Below are 19,908 nucleotides of genomic sequence, written 5' to 3' on the forward strand. Positions count from 1 at the left end.
AAAATTATGGATCTGGGAACGGTCAAAATGGTTATTCCATTGAAATATGATATCCGAAATTTTTCGCAATTGAAGTACTTTATTTTCGTAAAAGGGAGCAGTTATAGGAATGAATAAATGAAATAATGAGTTTGAGATGAATAACTGATACAGTGTAATAGTACGTAGTTTTATTGGATTAAAAGCAAAAATCGAAACAAAAAAGATAAGAAAATTTTATAAATGTATATTATACTATTATAATTTGCAGTTCATATGAGACTTAGAAAAAATTTGTTAGGGTGTATGCTTGTGCGGTTTGCGTGCTTATCTTTACCACATATATGTTGACCCAGATATAATATAATAATAATAATAATAATAATAATAATAATAATAATAATAATAATAATAATAATAATAATAATAATAATAATAATAATAATAATAGTAATAATAATAATAATAATAATAATAATAATAATAATAATTGAAATAATCGCGCTACAGACTTAAAACATGTGTAAACCTTATAATAAAAATAAACAGGCTGTGGAACATACATTAGAGATCCTAATTAGCAAAAAAATCAGTGTAATGAATATAAATTAGAAATACCAGTTTTATATGTGAAATAGGGCCTTTTTTTTCAGCTGCAGGCGTCATAATGTCGATGAATTTCTGCGCTGTAATTTTATTTTAACTCCTGCAGCTGAAGCTGGTTCTGTTTAAAGTTCAAAATTATAATATTGCATATTTATCTGCTTTACGCTAACTGTTGTTACTAAATAGTATCTTTAACAGATGAAAGTATATTTTGCTATATATAAACTGTAAGACTGTAAGCGATAAAAAAATATAAACTTACAGAAGAATTCTAAATCCAAATCCGAACCCTAAATATTTCTTGAAATACCTGAATTTATCAAATCTCGAATTTTGTATATAATAAAACCTTTAACTATACATTTCTTAAATAAACATGTGTTATCTAGAAGATGAAATTTAGTAAATTAGGAAATGAGGAACATAATTAAAACTTTAAAACCCTGGTTCTTATTTAACGTTAACTTAATAAAACGCTTTAATTAGACTTAAAACGTAAAAAAGAATTACCTTTCCAAATTGTCTTATTTCAAATACTTAGCTGTTTCCTGAGTTAAGAGTTAGGAAGACTTAAATAATGAGGGGGAGAGGCAAAAACTATTGCCAAGATCTGAGGTTTTGAATCTCAATTCCTTTCCAAAATTCGTGGGATTTGAGGATCTTTGCTGAAAGCTTTCGATGCTGTGCCATTCTGACTTTGAAAAATACTTATTCAGATCTATGGTGTGTCTATCACAGGAAAAGCTCTCACTAGTTAGTCTGAAGCTGTCTGTTGCCGTAGAAACGAGCCTTGACTCATTTTCCGTTGGGGTGTCTTGAAGACGAATGATAAACTCTTTTCCCCTCAGCAAACAGTCGCCAAAAACAAAATAACGATAAAGCGACCCTTGGTTCTCCCTATTGAAATATACTAGCCCTGTTGCTATAACAACTGCCAAACGCCAGACACTGTGGCTCGAACTGTTCTTCTCGTAGACAGACAGTACCTTCCTAAGGAAGAGTTGAAAAATGTGCGATGTCCTAGCCGGGATTCGTACCTGGACATCTCGAACACACGCCGGGTATGATACGGTTACACAGAGAAGGCATGGTGGAAGGAGGGAGAAAATGCCTTATAATTTAATATTTGATTATGATTTTTTTCATTTTAAAATGCAGACCTGTATGTCATTTGAAAAATTTTTAACGCACCAATAAATTAATTTTCTAACATAATTAAGCGTAATCTAAGTGATGAGAAACTTATGTGGCTCCTTAAAATTAAACTTTTCAAACCTTAAAAAGAACTACTTTTTTAATGCCCTCAGAGAACGGATAAAAAATAAATGAAAATCTCCTTTGAGAAGGAAATGCAAAATGCAAACAATTCAACCCACTGTACCCATCCCAGGGTACTTACTATGTCACAATTAAATATGTTTTCCCAGGGGTTATTCTAAATGCACATTTTCACATTTTTCGTTTTTTTAATTTTCAGTAGCATACGAAGGAGCATTTTATGCATATTCATCCTCATTGAAATTAAACTCGAATAAGAAATTTTAGTTCATCACGAAACTCGCATATTTTTAATATTTCTCTGTCATATTTCTTAGGGATAGTTATAAAAGCACTGCAGTTTTATATATGATTTCTAAGAACTAATGCTTTAGTATTAAAAAGAAAAGTCATGTAAGTGAAACCGTTTGTTTTAAAATTTGGCAATATCCAGTCTTAGACTTGCATTGTTTCCTTAGGAACTTTTATACATTCCTGAGGAGACCCATATGGACACTTCTTGTTAAAAAACATTCTGAATCGCTTAAATTGAAGAAGCAAAAACATGTTCATGAAGACAAAAACAATTTGTCGGAGTGGGGGAAACTTAATATTTCTGTAAGCTTAGTTTAAATTGTTCGATGAATATCGCTTAATTTTAATTACTAATAATAATAGGAATTACTCATCTATCGTGTTATAGTATTGTAGAGTACCTCACTTTGGAATTCTATGTTAATGTTGGAAGTGAAAAATCTAAGAACTGATAAGCGAATAATCGCTTGTGTTCGGTGACAAGAAACAACAAGATAGAAGGGTAACTAACCCTTTATTATTTCAGTAAGATTTAACAAAACTCCGCCTGGGAGTGTACAAGCAAAGCCCGCACATGGACTTGAACTTAAAAGACTAAGAACTAAACTAAAACTAAGATTAACTAAAGAAGTATAGCCGAAGCTATCAAGGCTCAAAACGAGTTGGTCCCCTTAACTTATTTGACTACGAAGCTTAGCAAGTTACGGCCGAGCGTAATAACAGCTTTGAGAGTGGCCAAAAAGGCAGACGCGCGTAAATCAGAAACTCTGATTCTCTCTGACTCGGTAAGTAACTTCGTGTTTTAAATACCGCTCCTCCTCATTAATATAACTGTTTTTGTCGCTTAATTATTTCCAGCTTAATCACAGATGAAACAATACTCCGCTTGCTGTACTTAACTCTTTGTTGACAGGCTGCGATTCGAAAGCAACGGGGAGGGGGAGCTGATTTATCCGGTCGACCGTTGGGTTGGCGAAAAGGTCAAAGTTCACGGATTTACACGTGGAAAATCATTTTAAAATTAATAATTTCTAATTAACTTACTTGAAACTATTATCAACATTTTGACTTTTGGAGTACATTTAATGTTTTTCTTCGTATTTTTTTAAAGCTCTATTCATTCGTGTTATATATTTCTGTTATTGTTGCTTGAAAAATTGCATTTACATTTTATATTCTTTACATTTTACTGTGTACGATAAAAAATTTTGTTTTATCATTTTAAAGCGCTCGAATGTTCTTTTATTTTGAAATTTTACGCGGAGTGTATTTTTTAAATTCATGCGGAGTTGAAACTTATGGATAAACAACGCGATCGAAGCCGCCTGTAAAGTTAGTTAAATTATATAACAGAATGTTTAAAGTTTACGCTTAAGATGGAAACATCATGAGAACACATAAAAATTATGTCACAAAGCAGATAAAGTTATAAAAATATTTGTGGCAAGTCAAAATTTTCCGTTATTAGTTCCTAAAGCAGCTATATTATGTAGTTAGCTGTACAAAATGGGTGTTATTGCTTTTAAAATAAATACGTTATCCAAATTCTTGTAACAGTAACATATTCGAAGATCCTAAGACTTTTAAGGCGTACGATTGCTCACCCCCTAAGTTTTCCAACAACAATTTTTTTTTTTTTTTTAAATTAATTTTGTGGTGTCTCACGTGAAGGTTAATAGTAGACATACATTTTCTCTCCTCGTATGAAAAGAAGACGATGGTACTAAAAATTTATTGTGGAAACGGAATATCCATCCATTTTCAAATGTAGTCTTCGCTTTAGCGGATGTGATGGAACGAAAAAGGTTCCTACAATTAGATAGAGAGCAATGAACTTACAGTCTACTTTAACTTAACGCATTCATCCAGTTCATTCCGTAACAATTATATTTCACTGGATGGATCTTGCATTATCAAAAGAATTTCCAACACTTTGAATATAAGTGTATACCTCTTATGTGCAATTTCTGTATATGTTGAAACCATTCTCCTACAAATCTCATTCACATATTGCGTATGGCTGATAGAAAGGAGTTTGATAACATGTTATTCACTCATTACTATAGAATTTTGGAGCCGAACATCATTTTCATTTACCACACTTTTAAATATACATGTCTAATACAGGAAGTCGAATCATTCTATACATCACTCCATCGCACAAACTGTTCCTTGCTGTGTATAGGACACATGAAAAAATGAGTATCTATACTACGTATAACTTCGCTGTATAAATTTTAATGCTATTGTCATTTTTTCATCTGTCCAAACCAAATATAAAATATTCGGTTTGGCAGTTCATATTCTCATTATTATATTATTTTTAAAAAGAAAAGAATAAAAAATTGCTAGCTTCCTTATCAAAAAACATTGCAATCAAAATTTAGAATTTTAATATCAAGAAAATTAAATGACAATGTACATACTATACTATGTTATTAATATGTAATGCACAGATAAAAAAATTCTAATATGTATTTTTTCCTTTTACAGTAGTTTCTCCACAGCCGGAATTTGCTGATGTCATCCCTAATGTTACTGTCCCCATTGGCAGAGATGCTGTTTTACAGTGCACAGTAGAAAATTTAGAAACTTACAAGGTAAAATGGTAGATTTCATTATTAGTGCAAACTTACAGATAAAGTGCAGAATTTCTTAATCGATTTCTCTTAGTTACCTAATAACTAATCACTGGAATTCAAAAAATGTGTTCTCGATGAAGCATGGCCCAAGTTTATGAAAGAAATACAGTATTTAGTCGAGCGTCTCCCACCCTTTTTCTACTAATTTTATTATGCGAAAATCGAGAGGGGAAAATTATGCGAATAATTTGCTGTCTGAATCGTGCGGTTGGAGAAAATGCGTTACAAATATAGTAAAGTGTTCATGGATAAACTACCTGTAATTATTGCTTATTTTTTATTTAGCAAATGTCAGCCTGTTGACCACTAGCTCATTAGGCTGCGTGCTGTCCAATAGTTTCCCTAAAACAGCTAAAAAGAGATAATGCGAAGCATTTGTCAATGTGAGAAGTGGTGATATAGTATTATTTATTTAAAAGAAACATACATTCTTATAAGAATAAAGAGTAACATTAACATTGCAATATCTAACAAGATATCTTAATTTCTACTTCTCTGCATCTTGAATTTTGTCCGCTGTTGTTGTTGTCCTATTATACTCCCTAGGCCTCTAATCATTCAGTGTTGCTGGAAATGATGTCTATATCATCTGCTGTCACTGTTATCATTCATTGTCTTCGTCATCGTTATATCAGTCTTCCCTCGTGCAATTATCATCAGAATCATCAAGACCATTAGATGTCCCTGTTTTTCTTGAAGCTTTTTACTATAATTACTTCATCATCACACCGAAAATTCCCATGTTTTGGCTAAACTTCCTTTGCGAGTACATGCAGTACTTAATTTTGTATCCAACTGGGCGATCTCTCATGAACTCACTTGCAATCCTTCATAAGTAAGATGTGATTGTTTCCAGAAATTTTGATGAAAAACATATTGCTCTTCCGATACTCTAGGATTCTTCCCTGGAATTCACAGAAAGTGTCTTGGTGTGTGATACCTGACTAAAATTTAACATGGAAAAAGCACATCGAATTCCTTTCTCTGAAATGTGAAAAAGGCTTTCACCTAATTGCCTTGAAGTAAGCTATGAAGTCAAGTAACTGATAGCAGTGTATTGTGCCTTCCGTTTCGTACGGCTCTCGTGCTTGGGGACATATTCTTGCAAAGCTGTTTAACAAAAGAAATCATAGAAAAGTTCAATTAAGAATTATTTTTTAGCATTATGAGTGATTAAGGAATACTGAGTCTACTTTCATTCTTGCAGGAGTTCCTCCTATCTATTTCGAAATTTAATATAAGAATACTATTTTCCAGGCATTGGCAACTGATACTTTGGAAGACTGGAAATAAATTGAAATGCCCCCTTTCGCGGTATTCTTAATACACCTACTTTAGAGCTCATAAATTTCTGTTATTATGGAGAGAATATTGAAAAGTGTTTTCATAATTTTAAATGGCAATGTTTAATTTACAAATGGCAGAAAATGCACAATAAGGTTGGTCTAGCATTTGCTCGTTTTGAAGACCAATCTGAGTTTGCTATTTTTAGCACCATATTCGAAATGAATGCAGAGTTTGTCAAGCAGAACGTCTTGGAATTTATCTTGTTGTCACGTGTATCAAGAATAATGGGACAGCAACTTCAAGGTGCCTTATACGTTCTGATTCTCCATTTTCGGTTCAACTTTTGAACAGTATTGCCAGCAGTGACAAACTAGTAATCGATGTGGAAATGAAAGAGCTGATTTCTTATCTAACGATGCTTTAAATTTACCCATTGATATCAATATTAGCATTCCAAATAGCTATTGGAAATCCTTTTACTAAACGAAACTTTCATCTAAGTGAAATGAAGTATGTATTTCATCTTGTAATCCTGAGGGTAGCAATAAGACCTTTCCTTTAATTTACAACAGACAGCATTCCAATCCATAGGACAATAGACTCCATTACAATAGACAGATTCCTCTTTAATAATTTTTATGTATGTAAGTTTTAATCTGGTGATGGTAAATTTGCCAGTTAGCTGTTTCGTTTCAATCTAAGATCAAATAATTTACGTGAGTGCTAAAAAATAGCACCCTTAAGATTTGGAACATTAAATTTTTTCCTGTTCTACCTTCTATGGTCATAGATTATACAACTGTGGAACGATTTGAAAAAGCTTGGCGTGACTTGGACTGTGCACATATCTGTTTTCATAATGTCCAGACTGCTGGTTCTCGGTTTTTGTTCGTTTTATTTATGCATGTAATATTTAATGTCTTAATTAAATTATTTTTGTAAGCCTGTTGTTGTACATTCGTAGTGCACGGGGAGGCTGTATGTACTCAAAGTAAAAAAGAATCAATTAGTAATACGGAAACATTTCTGTTTCTGTCTGCTTTAATTTTCTCACATATATGTGTGCATATGTGTGATTATTTCAAATGAAATGTTTACTTTAAATATGAATGATAAATGACTTGAGAAATACAATTTTGGTGTGGAAAAATATCATTAAATTTTGAAACGAATTGAACTAATATCATTCTATCAATAGTGTTAGTTCCTTAAGTCTTACTCTTTCAATGAAACATGAATTTAAATTTGAAACTAGTTTCTTATGTTTTTAAAATTGTTACTTTTATTCCCCTCTCTCTATGTATATATTATATACTGTATATTCCGTTGCTCATGTAAAGTGGACTGTAAGGTGACTTGCGATAACCATATTAGAACTCCAATAACTTCAGAGTTAATGTTGAGCGAATCTCTTTACTGGTCTTTTAAACATCCCGTTGGCTGAGGAACGGCGACAGAACATGGCAAACCTCTAACTTCAGAAGCGCAACTCAAAGAACCTCTACTTCGTTGGAACATGAGTAATTCCAAGCAACCTTGAAGCTCCAAACGCACACTTAAAAAACATAACAAATTTGTGTCTGCGCCGCTCTTCAATTCAACGCCAGAAATACAACCTGCATAACAACAAGTGAAATATATATAATTAATAAATCATATTAATAAATTCCTTCGCTTGAACAGCAAAGAAATGAAATTTTAAGAAATTAACAAATGTTATTTAGAATTTCTTATTGAAAAGATTATTCCATACTAGGAAAGATTGTTTAGGTTATTAACACTGCCTCTTAATTGGTGTTAAATACGAAATTATGAAATTTAATATTACACCTCGAAAACATTTTGCTTCAAAGGGCAACTGTGAATAGATAGACGAATTTGTAAAAAATGTGAGTAAGATATATATGAGAGTATTATAACTAAATAAAAACTTTTAATCACTCTCTGCTTAATGCTTCAAATAGAACTTTCCTAGGAGTAAGTAGTTAAAACACTAAACTCGGTTGATTAATGAGTGCTGAGCACATGTTTTGTTCTTCCTTCCATTATGAGACTGAAATTGCCGCTAACCTATTGTCTCCCAAAATGCTAAAAATAATATTTCTAATAAACCCATAATGACCATAACTACCTCGACGTGTCTTTGGCGCCTTACTATCTATCTATCTATGTATAATATATATTAATTGAAAAAGAAAATGTAAAGCGAACTGGTAATTAGACGAAAGACATATCTGGTCTCAAAAACTTTTGCGCATAATGCTGCAAAAAGATTTGAAAGAATAGTAGTAGGTAGGAACATTGCAGCAACTTTGCTAAAAAGTTACCAGGAGCTGTAGCTCCACGAAATGTTGTAACATAGTACTACATAAACAATAAGAAATTTGCCTGGTAAAACTGGAAAAACTGTATAAGCGCGATAAAACTGCCAAATTTTAGTGCTGGAAGACTTGCTATTGCACGAAAAAAATAATTAATCTGACCATTGTGTAATGTGAAAAGTTAACTCACATGTAAAAAAGATGGAGGGAAAATATATATATATATATTAGGAAGTTACAGAAAACATGGATTATAAATGTCAATATATAAAATGCCTATACATAAAAAAAGAAAATGAAAATTGCCAATATATAATATGCCAATACATAAAAATTAAAATCAAAATTAAAAAATATAATAAAGGCACAAAAAGCATCAAAATCTAGCTACAAAAACAAAAATTAAATAGCGGAAAAATGGTATATTAGCCCACTCGTACTCTCTGTTGGCTTTTCAAGGGAAAAAACTGTTCTACGAAATAGGCTAATTACCATTACGCGTTTCGCCGAAACAGACCATTGAAGCTCTTGTTTAATGCGAAAAAAACTTTTTACAAAAGTATATTAGTATTTCCGAAAAAATTCTTTTGGAATAAATCCTTTTTAGTAGCTCCACTGCTCTGTCTCTTTTCCCGACGCGTCCGCTGAAAAACACATTAAGGTGTCAAAGGCTATTAAGATTCCGAGCGATGTAAAATAAAAATCAAAATCCATACTAAGTAGAAAAAATATGTATATATATAGGAAGGGAAACGACGGAGCACTGTTGATGCGTAGTTATCCTATATCGAAGAGGAATGTATTCTGATTGCGTCGTAAGCTAATTTGTTGAAAAAACTAAACTCAGTGGCGTAACAGCCCTAACGGGCCAAGGCCTGCAGTGCCCGAAATATGCTTTCTTGATCGTGGGCCCCGGTGTGAGTAAGCATATTCCCTGAACAAGTGGTCAGCTTGTCGCAAGACCCTAGTGTTTAGTCCCCAAGCGAACTAGGTATTCATTTTATCGACCCAAATGCTGGAAATCAAGGAATGAAAGGCTGAGTCGACCTTGCCCAGCCCGGGAATCAATCCCCGGACCTGTGGTGCTGCTGCGCGATGCGCTAGCCACTGCGCCACTGGGCCTCAGCTAATATGTTGACTTCGTAAATAAAATTTTAATTACATTTTTACTTCCAATTGACATTTACGGCCACAGATCGCTTGGCACAATAATCGTGCCTGTTCAAAAAGAACATTTACATTATTGATATTATTGCAATAGGAAGCAGCGTAGCGAAATTGCGTTCAAGCACGACACAGACAGAAGCTGAAGTGCGTAGTTATGAAAGACGGAAGCACGCGAAGAGAAAAGTTTTGGTTTACAATGGTAGTTTCAGTTCCCAATTATTACGTCATCAGAGCTGCGCAGGCCATTCAGTGGTCTAGAATGACGCAATCTAGAGAAGTTATAGCCATTTTTAAAATAGACAGGGAGAATTAATGTTTTACCGTTAGTTTAAATTATAATTTTGATTCACATATTTTTTTTTATCTTACATATATATATATGCATGTGTGTGTAATTCTAATAGAAAAGTAATCAGATTACAAAGGAAAGGAAACTGAATTCTGATGGTTATATGGAGACTTCACTTTAATACCTTCAATCATTTTACGCTAAGGAGATATAATAGGCATGTTATTTCAGTAATTAGTTCCCTTGAAATTAAAGATATGGGAAACAAGAGTTTGAAAATGGCAAGTTATTAAACTACTCAAAAGATAGCAATTCATTGAAACGGGGCGTTTGCTGACGTTGCTTGGGACAAATATTTTCCTCAAGTAGAATGCTTGGTATTTAACATGCACATAAATTTCGTCAACTGAAAACAGTAGACCCTTTGAAGATGTTAGCTTCGAGATGTTTAATAGCAAGTGGTGTTAGATGTGACTGATAGGTGAAAGTCAGCAATACTATTGATGACAAACTTCTCTCTACTAAAAGGGAAAAATGAAGAGTCGTTTCGTCTTCTTTGTAAGATCTAAAATTAACAGACGATTGTATCTTCTAAAATTCTATTATGGCGGCTTCCGTAAAATAAGCTTCCGTAATAATAAATAAATATATTTTTAATCTAGAACTTTAGTTCTGGTGGTAAAATAAATTTCAAAAGTTCGTACATTCAAAATAACTTTCAGATTACACAGTCATGCACAGATACATGCATGTGTATTTATTTGTTTATTACCTTACACACATGCTTTCAAATTTTTATATGTTACTCAGTTTTTACATACATGTTTATTTTAGTCAAGAGTATAAAAATAAGTTTTTATCTTTTTCTATTAAAGCAAAGAAACTAGAGTTGTAAAAGAATATTTATAAGCAACTTAAAATGCAAGTTTGATCAGATTTTAATATCACAAAAATGAAAACAAATTTATAAAAGTTTTCATATGTTTACCTTTCTTGGAAAGAACTTTAGAACTCTTAGAATAAATATCATATTAAGTAACTTATTCTAATTACTTGCGATAAATATTCTTTTTAAAACAGAATTTACGATGGGGAAAGATTATTTAAATTTTTATTTGATTTCCAAAGTTTAAATATTGCTGAGTTTTGTAACTTTATGCCTCTAAATTACTTTTTATTTCAACTCCTTTAAACTCTTTTTCAGATGCTATATAAAATGAAAATTTGTTGCTGTAGGATATTTTAAAAGTACACATGTTAAGTCGTACACAGTATCGTAATAAAAAGTTAATTTCATAATTTATTAAATGTTATACTGAATTAAAAATTAATTAGTTTTTTATAAAATTTCAATTTGAGATAAAATGTAAGCTTTGATGTCATAAATTATTTGACATCTTTCTAAAATGAATACATTTACATTTCATGCATTTTCATAATTCATTTCATTACATTTCATATACTTTAATAAAAGTTAAGATGAAGACTACTTTATTTTAACAAGCCAAATTCATTGTAATGAAAACAGTGTAAAGACATTCTACTGAATTATATTATTAATTATATTGTATGCAATAAATGAATTAAAAGTAAAAAACAATGCGTAAGGAAATACTTTTGATTTTGAACATAAACCTGATTGCTCAATGTGTTTTAATCTTTCTGTAAGTAAAAACAAAAATGGTACAGTTCTACTCCCGTTGTACTAGAGCGATTGAGGAAATTCAAATTGCGTTATTTATGTCTCGAAAGCGCGATTTAAGATATAAATTAGATTTATATATAGCATTATTCTAAAATAGGTATTTTTACACAAAACTGGACTTGTCTGAAATGACATAACATTTTGTTTTCCATATTTCGTTTCTGCTACTCAAGTTATGCTTAAGTATTAAATTTTCTAAAATTTACTACCAAATCTGCGGAGAAATTCAACCGTTTAACTTGGCGTATTTTTTTTCTTTTTTTTTGAATTGGCGCCAAGAATAGTTTATTTGGCTAACTTATTAATTGGTAGCAACCTAATTTTCCTTTCCTTTTTTGCATTGAAGACGAGGGAGGAAGTCATCGTTCGTATTTTAAAACAATTTTAACACAGTACGTAAACCACATTTGACGTTATTATTGCTCAAAAAAATATCAAATTTCAAAACGTACCAGTAATTTCATCTATATCTTAGAACATTTTGAATGAAAAACTCTAATTTTTTGCAGGAGTGCTTAGAAATACAGCTACTTTAAGGGAATGTTAAAATTTTATAGGTTATAATATAATTTTTTCGGAAAATTTATAAAAAATATTTTAAAAAACAAGTTTTAAAAGTAAATCATAAAAAAATGTGCCAGGTATATTTAAGCTTAAATTTCGAATTCTGGAAGAAGAAATCAAGTAAGTTAAAGAAGGAAAGATAGATTAATAAATATATATCAAATTCAATTAACATTGAGGAGCTAAAATTTTGAGAGCTAATTTTTTAAAAATTGTTCGGGCGATTTTTACAAAACATGGCAGTTTGGCATAATTTGAGTCGCAGAATCGAAATATGGAAAAAACATTGACATGCCATTTCATAAAAGGCCGATTTTGTGTCAAAATTCCTATGTTAGAATAATGTTACATATAAACCTAATATATATCCTAAGTCGGGCTTTCGAGACATGAAAAATGTAAGTTGAATTTCGTCAAGCAGCCCAGTAGAATGGGAGATATAGAAATGTCTCTCTCTCTCTTTTTTTTTTTTTTTTTTTTTTTTTTCCCCGCAGTGTACATATGACTTTTACTCACATTTCATTTATAAACTGAATTTTTAACATATTAATACTGTTATTTTAATACAATGCTTATTCTAAAACATGAAATATTAAAAAAAATATAACATGATTTCAGTTACACATATTCGATTGTGATTTATTAAAAAACGGGAAAGCTCACGATTCTCAAACGAATTGAATAATGTTTAAAAATAAATCTGAAAGCTTCCAGATTTATTTAAACCATAAAATTCAATATCATAAGATATTCAAAAGAACATAGCTTTAGAATTTCCTGCGAACAAGCTCGCACATTGCTGTTTATTCCGTACATTGTGTTGCCCCTGCTCGCAGTAAAATTGTTAACATTTTTAATTAAAATTCATTAAAGTTTAAAAATATATGAAATAGATAATAAAACAAATTCTAAATTTGAGCCTCCAGATGCCCATATACGTTTGGAGGAGTACGTTATTTAAAATTTGATGTCTCTATGTACCGTTAGTTTTTAACAGTAAGAGAAATGTACACTGCTCAAAAAAAAAAAAAAAAAAAAAAAAAATTGGACAATACTATATCTCCCGATCTACTGGGCCGATTGACAAAATTCAAATTGCGTTCTTCATGTCTCGAAAGTGCGACTTAGAATATATATTAGATTTATATATAGCACTATTCTAACATAGGTATTTTGACACAAAATCGTACATTTTCTGAAATAACATACCAATTTTTTTACATATTTCGATTCTACGACTCAAACTACGCCTAAATATGGAATTGTGTAAAATTTAAAGCGACATTTACGGAGAAATTCACAAATTTATGTTGCCACTTTTTTGTCAGTTTGCGCCAAGAATAGTTCACTTGGCGAACTTCTTAATATATGGTAACCTAGTTTCCTTTCCCGTGAGAGGAAAAAAAGTCACCATCGTTCCTTTTTTCCAAATAATATTCTTTATATTATATTTTTAATTCTAACTTATTATTTTAAGTAATTTTTTCTTTTTCGAATTTCATTTTAATTGTTTAAGTTGCATGGTTTTTTTCGAATAACTGTTTTAAAAATTTCTACTTACCTATTCGAACTGCGTAAATAAAGGTGCAGCGTTTATTTTTTTTTCAAATAGTTTTCTTTATATATATTTTTTGTCATAGTTATTATTTTAGGTAATTTTTAAATTCTTAACTTTTATTTTAATTGTTTGTGTTTCATTGTCTCTTCAGATAATTGTTTTAAAGTTTTCTATTTATTCCTTCAAATTGAGCATTTTAAATATATTTATTAATATAAATTTTCCAGAATTTGGTTTTATTTATTTGAATTGCGTTTCTTTCCGAGGAATACTTTGTAACCCAGACTAAGATGCGTTTGAAAACTGCATATATTAAAAGAGAAAATACAGTAAAACACATTTAACACGCCTTTCAATGTTCCGTTCAGAAAAGATATATATAAATAAGAGAGACATTTAACTTAGGATGACTTGCATACACTGCCTTAAACAGTTTTATCATTGTGCCCATTGCTTTACACAAATTTATCCTACATTTGGCTTCTTAAATGTTATTCATATTTTAGTCAAATATTTTATTTTTGAAATCGTAAGAATCAGATATCATAAGATTAAAAAGTTTTAAATTAAAAAAAAAAAAAAAATACAAATACTAAATTTTACCGTAAAATTTATTTTTTCGTCTCTTTTTCTTCAGGCATTCTACTTTATTCTTGCTCTTTTTCTTTTAGACAATCATTTTTAAATAAAGTTATCGCCTTCCATTTCATAAAGGCCCACAAACGGCCGAGCGGTAAAATCTCTGAACACTGATAGTTCACTCCGGGGTTCGAATCCCGGTAAACGGGCTAGTTGCATGGACGTTTTCGTGGATTTTCTCATGTGTACCGTGTATGCCAGCTGATTTCCCTTAGAAAGTTCTTCACAAAGGCATCCTTCCTTTTAGGCAGATAGCCCTGCTTTGACGTAACTTAATAATTCAATTCAATCCATTTCATTAATATTTGGTCAGAGCCTTTATCAGTCTTTAGAGGCTAAACATTTTGAAGGTATGAGATGAAAGGAAAGACTGGTTTCATCAAGAGGTTTTGGTTTATTTAATTATGACAAAGCACACTAGGGCTATCTGCCTAAGGGGAGGGATGCATTCGTGGAGGACTTTCTAAGGGAAACTGGCTCGCATACACTTTACACATGGGGAAAACCACGAAGATACCCATGCAGACAGCCCGTTCGCGGGATTCGGACCTCGGACAGGCCCACCAGCGGGAGCGGTAAAATCGCTGAACACTGGTAGTTCGGTCCGAGGTTCGAATCCCACGAACGGGCTGGCTGCATGGGCGTTTTCGTGGTTTTCCCCATGTGTAACGTGTATACGAGCCAGTTTCCCTTAGAAAGTCCTCCACGAAGGCATCCTTCCTCTTAGGCAGATAGCCCTCGAGGCTTTGCCATAATCACACACACACACACACACACAGACCTCGAACAGAACTACCAGCGTTCAGCGACTTTATCGCTCGGCCGCTGTTTCATCAGGAGGAAAAAAAAACATCTTTAGGTGACATCCACATACATCACTGGATAAACTCTTGAATCTTCAAATAATTCGAATGAGAAAATCATGAGATTCTCCATTTATGATACGATATGATGTTCTATAACGTAATTTAAATTTATACAACCATAGAGTCTAACACCAGTCGCTCTTCAATCGACTCTGCAATGAAATCGTTTTTGTCTTTTCTGTTAACCACGAGCTCAATTGATGGTATTTGCTGGTGTACACGTCCAAGTGTTTTTTCTTTGAACACCTAAATTCTTTGAAGTATCCTGAAAGTATATTCAAAAGTGTCCAACTTTTTGAAACATCTTGGTATGTCTGACAGCCAAATTTCCCTGCAAACGTTTGCTTACTTTTCTCCCTAATTTTCTTCTTTCCTTCTACAGTTATTTTCAGTGCACACACAAGAAAATTAAGATTTTTCGATTGCTAGACTTCCATAAATTTTGCATTCTTGTCAATTTTTTAAAATATCAATGACATGAATTGCTTTTCAGCTGAAGACAGCTTTTCATTTTCTAGTCATTTTAACTATAAATAAAGTTTTAAAGCGAAGTCCAAAGGATAAATATTTTAATTAAAAGATTTTTGCTAAATGACAAAGAAATAAAACAGTCCAGCAGGGTTTATTGTCTACCGACGAGTAACCCGATTCTTATATCGGCTGAAACAATCTAAATCATATTAAAGATCATGTTATTTTATACAATCTATAACGTGAAAGAAAAATTAGCTTCTTAAAACATACTTTCTAAGAGGATTAGTATAAAAGATTATATTTTTATATATATTCTTAAAGCTGGGACTTGAACCAAACTGTCAAACTTTTAAAGTTTAATTTACATGGTGGTTATATTAAAGTTACAATTTGAAATGGTCATAAAAGGAAAACTACCGTACCAAATGTTATCAAACTTGGGAATCGTGTAAAGCAGGTTATGGGAATTTATTTTCCGCGGAAAAAAAAGAGTTCAAAAACTCACCACCAGGGGAAAAATGGCGCTGTATACAGTATACAGAGTACAGTATGAGTACAGTATACGCTGTATACTGTACATAAGACACGAAAACATCTGTTTAAAAAAATGTGTTTAATATTTTCCGAAACGTGTTACAAAGCATGTTCAATGTAGCGTCCAGCATTTTCCGAAAGCAAGTTAAATCCTGTTACTGCATTCTCAACAGTACCTCTTAGAATACCAGAAGGAATGTTACGGACATGTCAGTGTATCACATTTTTCATTTCTGCCAAATTGTTTAGATTATCACCATAAACAGTGCTTTTGAGAAAACCGCATAGCTAAAAGTCACAGAGGTTGAGGTCTGGTAGGAAGAGGGGAAATGTTGGCCTATAAGACGTTCATTAGTGAAATGTTGCCTAAGTAACTGAGCGACACACGTGAGGTGGGGCCCAGCCCTGCATAAAAATCGTAGTATCTAAAATGCCACGTTACTGCAGTTCATGTATCACGAAACATTTTAAAATTGACTCTAAGGGAGCTGCAATCACAGTGGTCCAGCTGTCGACTGCTCTTCAAAGAAAAATGGTTCAGTTATAAAACTAGCTGTCATTCTACACTAAACGGTGTGGAATGACTGCTATGCAATCGAATGCAGTAGGAGAATGCAATGGAACTAGATAGATAACATGAGGGATTTCTTTGGCCCAAATCGATTAAAAGCGTTTTGAATCAGTATCTTCATGTTTTAGGGCCGAATTCAGGCTTCAAAAATTACAAATTAGCGATCTGTAAGAAAACGATTTCCAGATTGTACGCACTTGTGCGAGTGATTTGCGATCTCACATTTTCTAATCGCTAATTCGTGGTTTTCACGGACGAATTTCTCAATTACACGGATGGCGCACTCAACGTTTATCGAATTTAACGCCTTTAAATGGTAATTTGCTTACTTCAAAATTTCTTAAGGGTATACAACATATTAAACCCGTGTAACAAAAGGTTAAGTTAGATTCCGACCCATATTTCGTTTAAAAATATTGCATACAGCGCCATTTCCTCCCTGGTGGTGAGGTTTGGAATTTCCTTTTTTTCGCGGAAAATAAATTCCTATGACCTCCTTTACACGATTACCAGGTTTGATAACATTTGATCCAGTAGTTTTCGATTTATGACCGTTTCAATGTGGAACTTCAATTATAACCACTCCGTATATTATTAAATTTTCATTTGAAGCTGTGCGTTATATGTATACCATACGTAAATTTTTCGCTTTTATGGAAAAATAAAGAATCGAAGCAAATATACTTAGGATAATGGACCAAAACTGAAAAAATGTCCTCTCCCTTCGAAAATAAAATATTGAAATTCGACCTTGAATTTATTGGGTTATCGAAATATTTAATTTGACTTATCTTCTAAGTCCTAGTTCCGACAACAATTCCGTCAAAAATTTCGAATTACTTAAGCTGAAGTAAAAGATTTAGTATATATTCACTGTATGTTAATAAAGTAATTAGAGTGTAATAAAAATAGATTATAGAATTTACGCTGATCCAACTTTTTGTCTGACTGAACAACATGTAATGGAAGAGAAGGCTTGTAGAGATCTGTTTTTGACATGCCTTTAAAAGTAGATGTCATACTCCTTTTGTCTCTTCAATATCAAAAAACTTTCCTTTGAGAGGCAACGTTAGTTTTTGGGAAAGAAAAAAAACCACAAAAAGACAAATTTGAAAAACATGCAGTACAATTGAGTACACACACTTATTTTCGGAACACAAGCAGTTCTCCGACTGGTTATTGAATAATGAAAAGATGCATTATCATGCAATACAAAACATTTGGAATACGTTGTCTGTCTGAAAACGTAAGATTAAAAGTCATCTGCTTAATTCACAGCCATTTACAATTCAACTACTGGGGCAATTGCAGAATCGTTTTGATCCTGAGCTTGTAAGACAAACCTTATATCACTGGATTTAAACACTTCTTTAATCTTCCGAGAACGTTCCTTCTTTAGCTCATATTCCAAGAATATTAAGTGAATACAATTATTGCAAAAGAAATTGAATATTCATTTGCACTACGCTTGGTAGTTTACTAACCGAGTTGACAAAACTTAAATTCTACTTTTTGTGTCTAAGTATACAACAATATTTTAAATATTTACAAATAAAATATTAAATCAGAGATTTAATTGGAGCCTTACCAATTGCCTAGCATTTGAAGATTGTTAAATACTAATTGTTTGTTGCGAAGTCTAACCCAGGCTTGCATGGTTGGTTTTCGTAGTTTTTTAGGTTCTCTTTACAACGGTTCTCTATGAAAGCATCTTAACCAAATAGCTCCCATATTCTTTCTATGTTCAAATAACCAACTAACCTAGTTTAAGCGCGATTTCCAAATGAACTTACTAGCAAAACCCGAATACTCATTAAAAATCCTGTAACTTGCCAATCGGGAGTAACATGAAAGATACCCCGCCAATAATTAAATTGGTGTTTCGGTACGCTGTTTCTAAATTTAGATGGTCATTCCTTAATTAAATAGCCCACCAGCGGCCGAGCGGTAAAGATGCTGAGCACTGGTAGTTCGGTCTGAAGTTCGAATCCCGCGAACGGGCTGGCTGCATGGGCGTTTTCGTGGTTTTCCCCATGTGTAACGTGTATACGAGCCAGTTTACCTTAGAAAATCCTCCACGAAGGTATCCCTCCCTCCTCCTTTAGGCAGATAGCCCTCGTGTGCTTTGCCATAATTAAATAATCCAATCCAATCCTTAATTAAATATAATTGATTTGTAACTTCTACTAGAGCTGACGGTAAAAATTGAAGTGCAAGTAAATAATAATGTGTGCAATCTTGATTAATATAAAATTAAAAATTTTGCATAGAAAAATATTTGCATTCAAACAGAAAGTTTTTTTTGAAATATTTGTAATTACTTTATAAGAAGGATTTATTAATAACCGTAATAATTACTTATATTACTGATGATTAGGATTCAGTTCTTGACAATTATATTCTAAATTAGAATTTTAAGGATATAATGAAAATACGCTACGCACAAAAATACATTTTAGGATAAAAAATGAGTTGATTTTTTATGTTTTAAAACTTCTTAAATTCATTTAATAAACATCGTATCCTCGTTGTTAATTGAATCCAGAATGAATGTTGTGTGTCGTTTATATAATTATTCTTACTTGTCCACAGAAGCTGCTGACTTATCCAGCCATTAAGTAGCTTCAGATCATTTCTACATAACCATTGAACTTCCACTAATTCAGTCTCTTGAGGGTTGTATGTTTATATCATAATTTGACTTATATAAATGATTATTCTAAATCTTATGTTTCTATAAAAATAAACCGTGCTTTAAAAATATGGATGATAGTATCTGCCGCTCTTTCAGCCACTTCAAAAGCAACAGTTTGTTTAGAAATAAATTATGCAGTTAATGTCATAAAATATTTTCATAAAATTCAAATAAACATTAAACGAAAATTCTCAGTTTTAGACAATTAGATTTAAACGAAGTAAAGTAGCAGACGATAAAACGCCGAAGGTAAAAATTTACTCTTAGAAAAATGTACTCTTATTTTTTTAAAAAAAAGGAAGAAAGAGAGAAATTAAAAAAATTGTTAAAATTGGAATAATATCATCTATAATTTAAAAAAATAGCTTTTCATATAGTATTAATAAATATTTATTACGCCTTATTGAGGGAAAAAAATTCATATAATTAATTCTCCGTA

At 32.0% G+C, this 19,908-nt stretch overlaps 1 protein-coding gene across 1 annotated transcript in view; it reads left to right on the forward strand.

Moving 5' to 3' along the window:
• LOC118200687 (lachesin-like) overlaps positions 1–19,908 on the forward strand; it is a 232,236-nt gene that overhangs the window by 37,742 nt on the left and 174,586 nt on the right. Inside the window, exon 2 of the mRNA XM_085810219.1 lies at positions 4,651–4,757. Coding sequence (XP_085666345.1) covers positions 4,651–4,757 — 107 coding nt within the window. The remainder of the gene's footprint in view (positions 1–4,650; positions 4,758–19,908) is intronic.

Source organism: Stegodyphus dumicola, chromosome 2 (assembly GCF_044657685.1).
Source record: "Stegodyphus dumicola isolate Sdum_Otavi_A_Nest chromosome 2, ASM4465768v1".
Lineage (NCBI taxonomy): Eukaryota > Metazoa > Arthropoda > Arachnida > Araneae > Eresidae > Stegodyphus > Stegodyphus dumicola.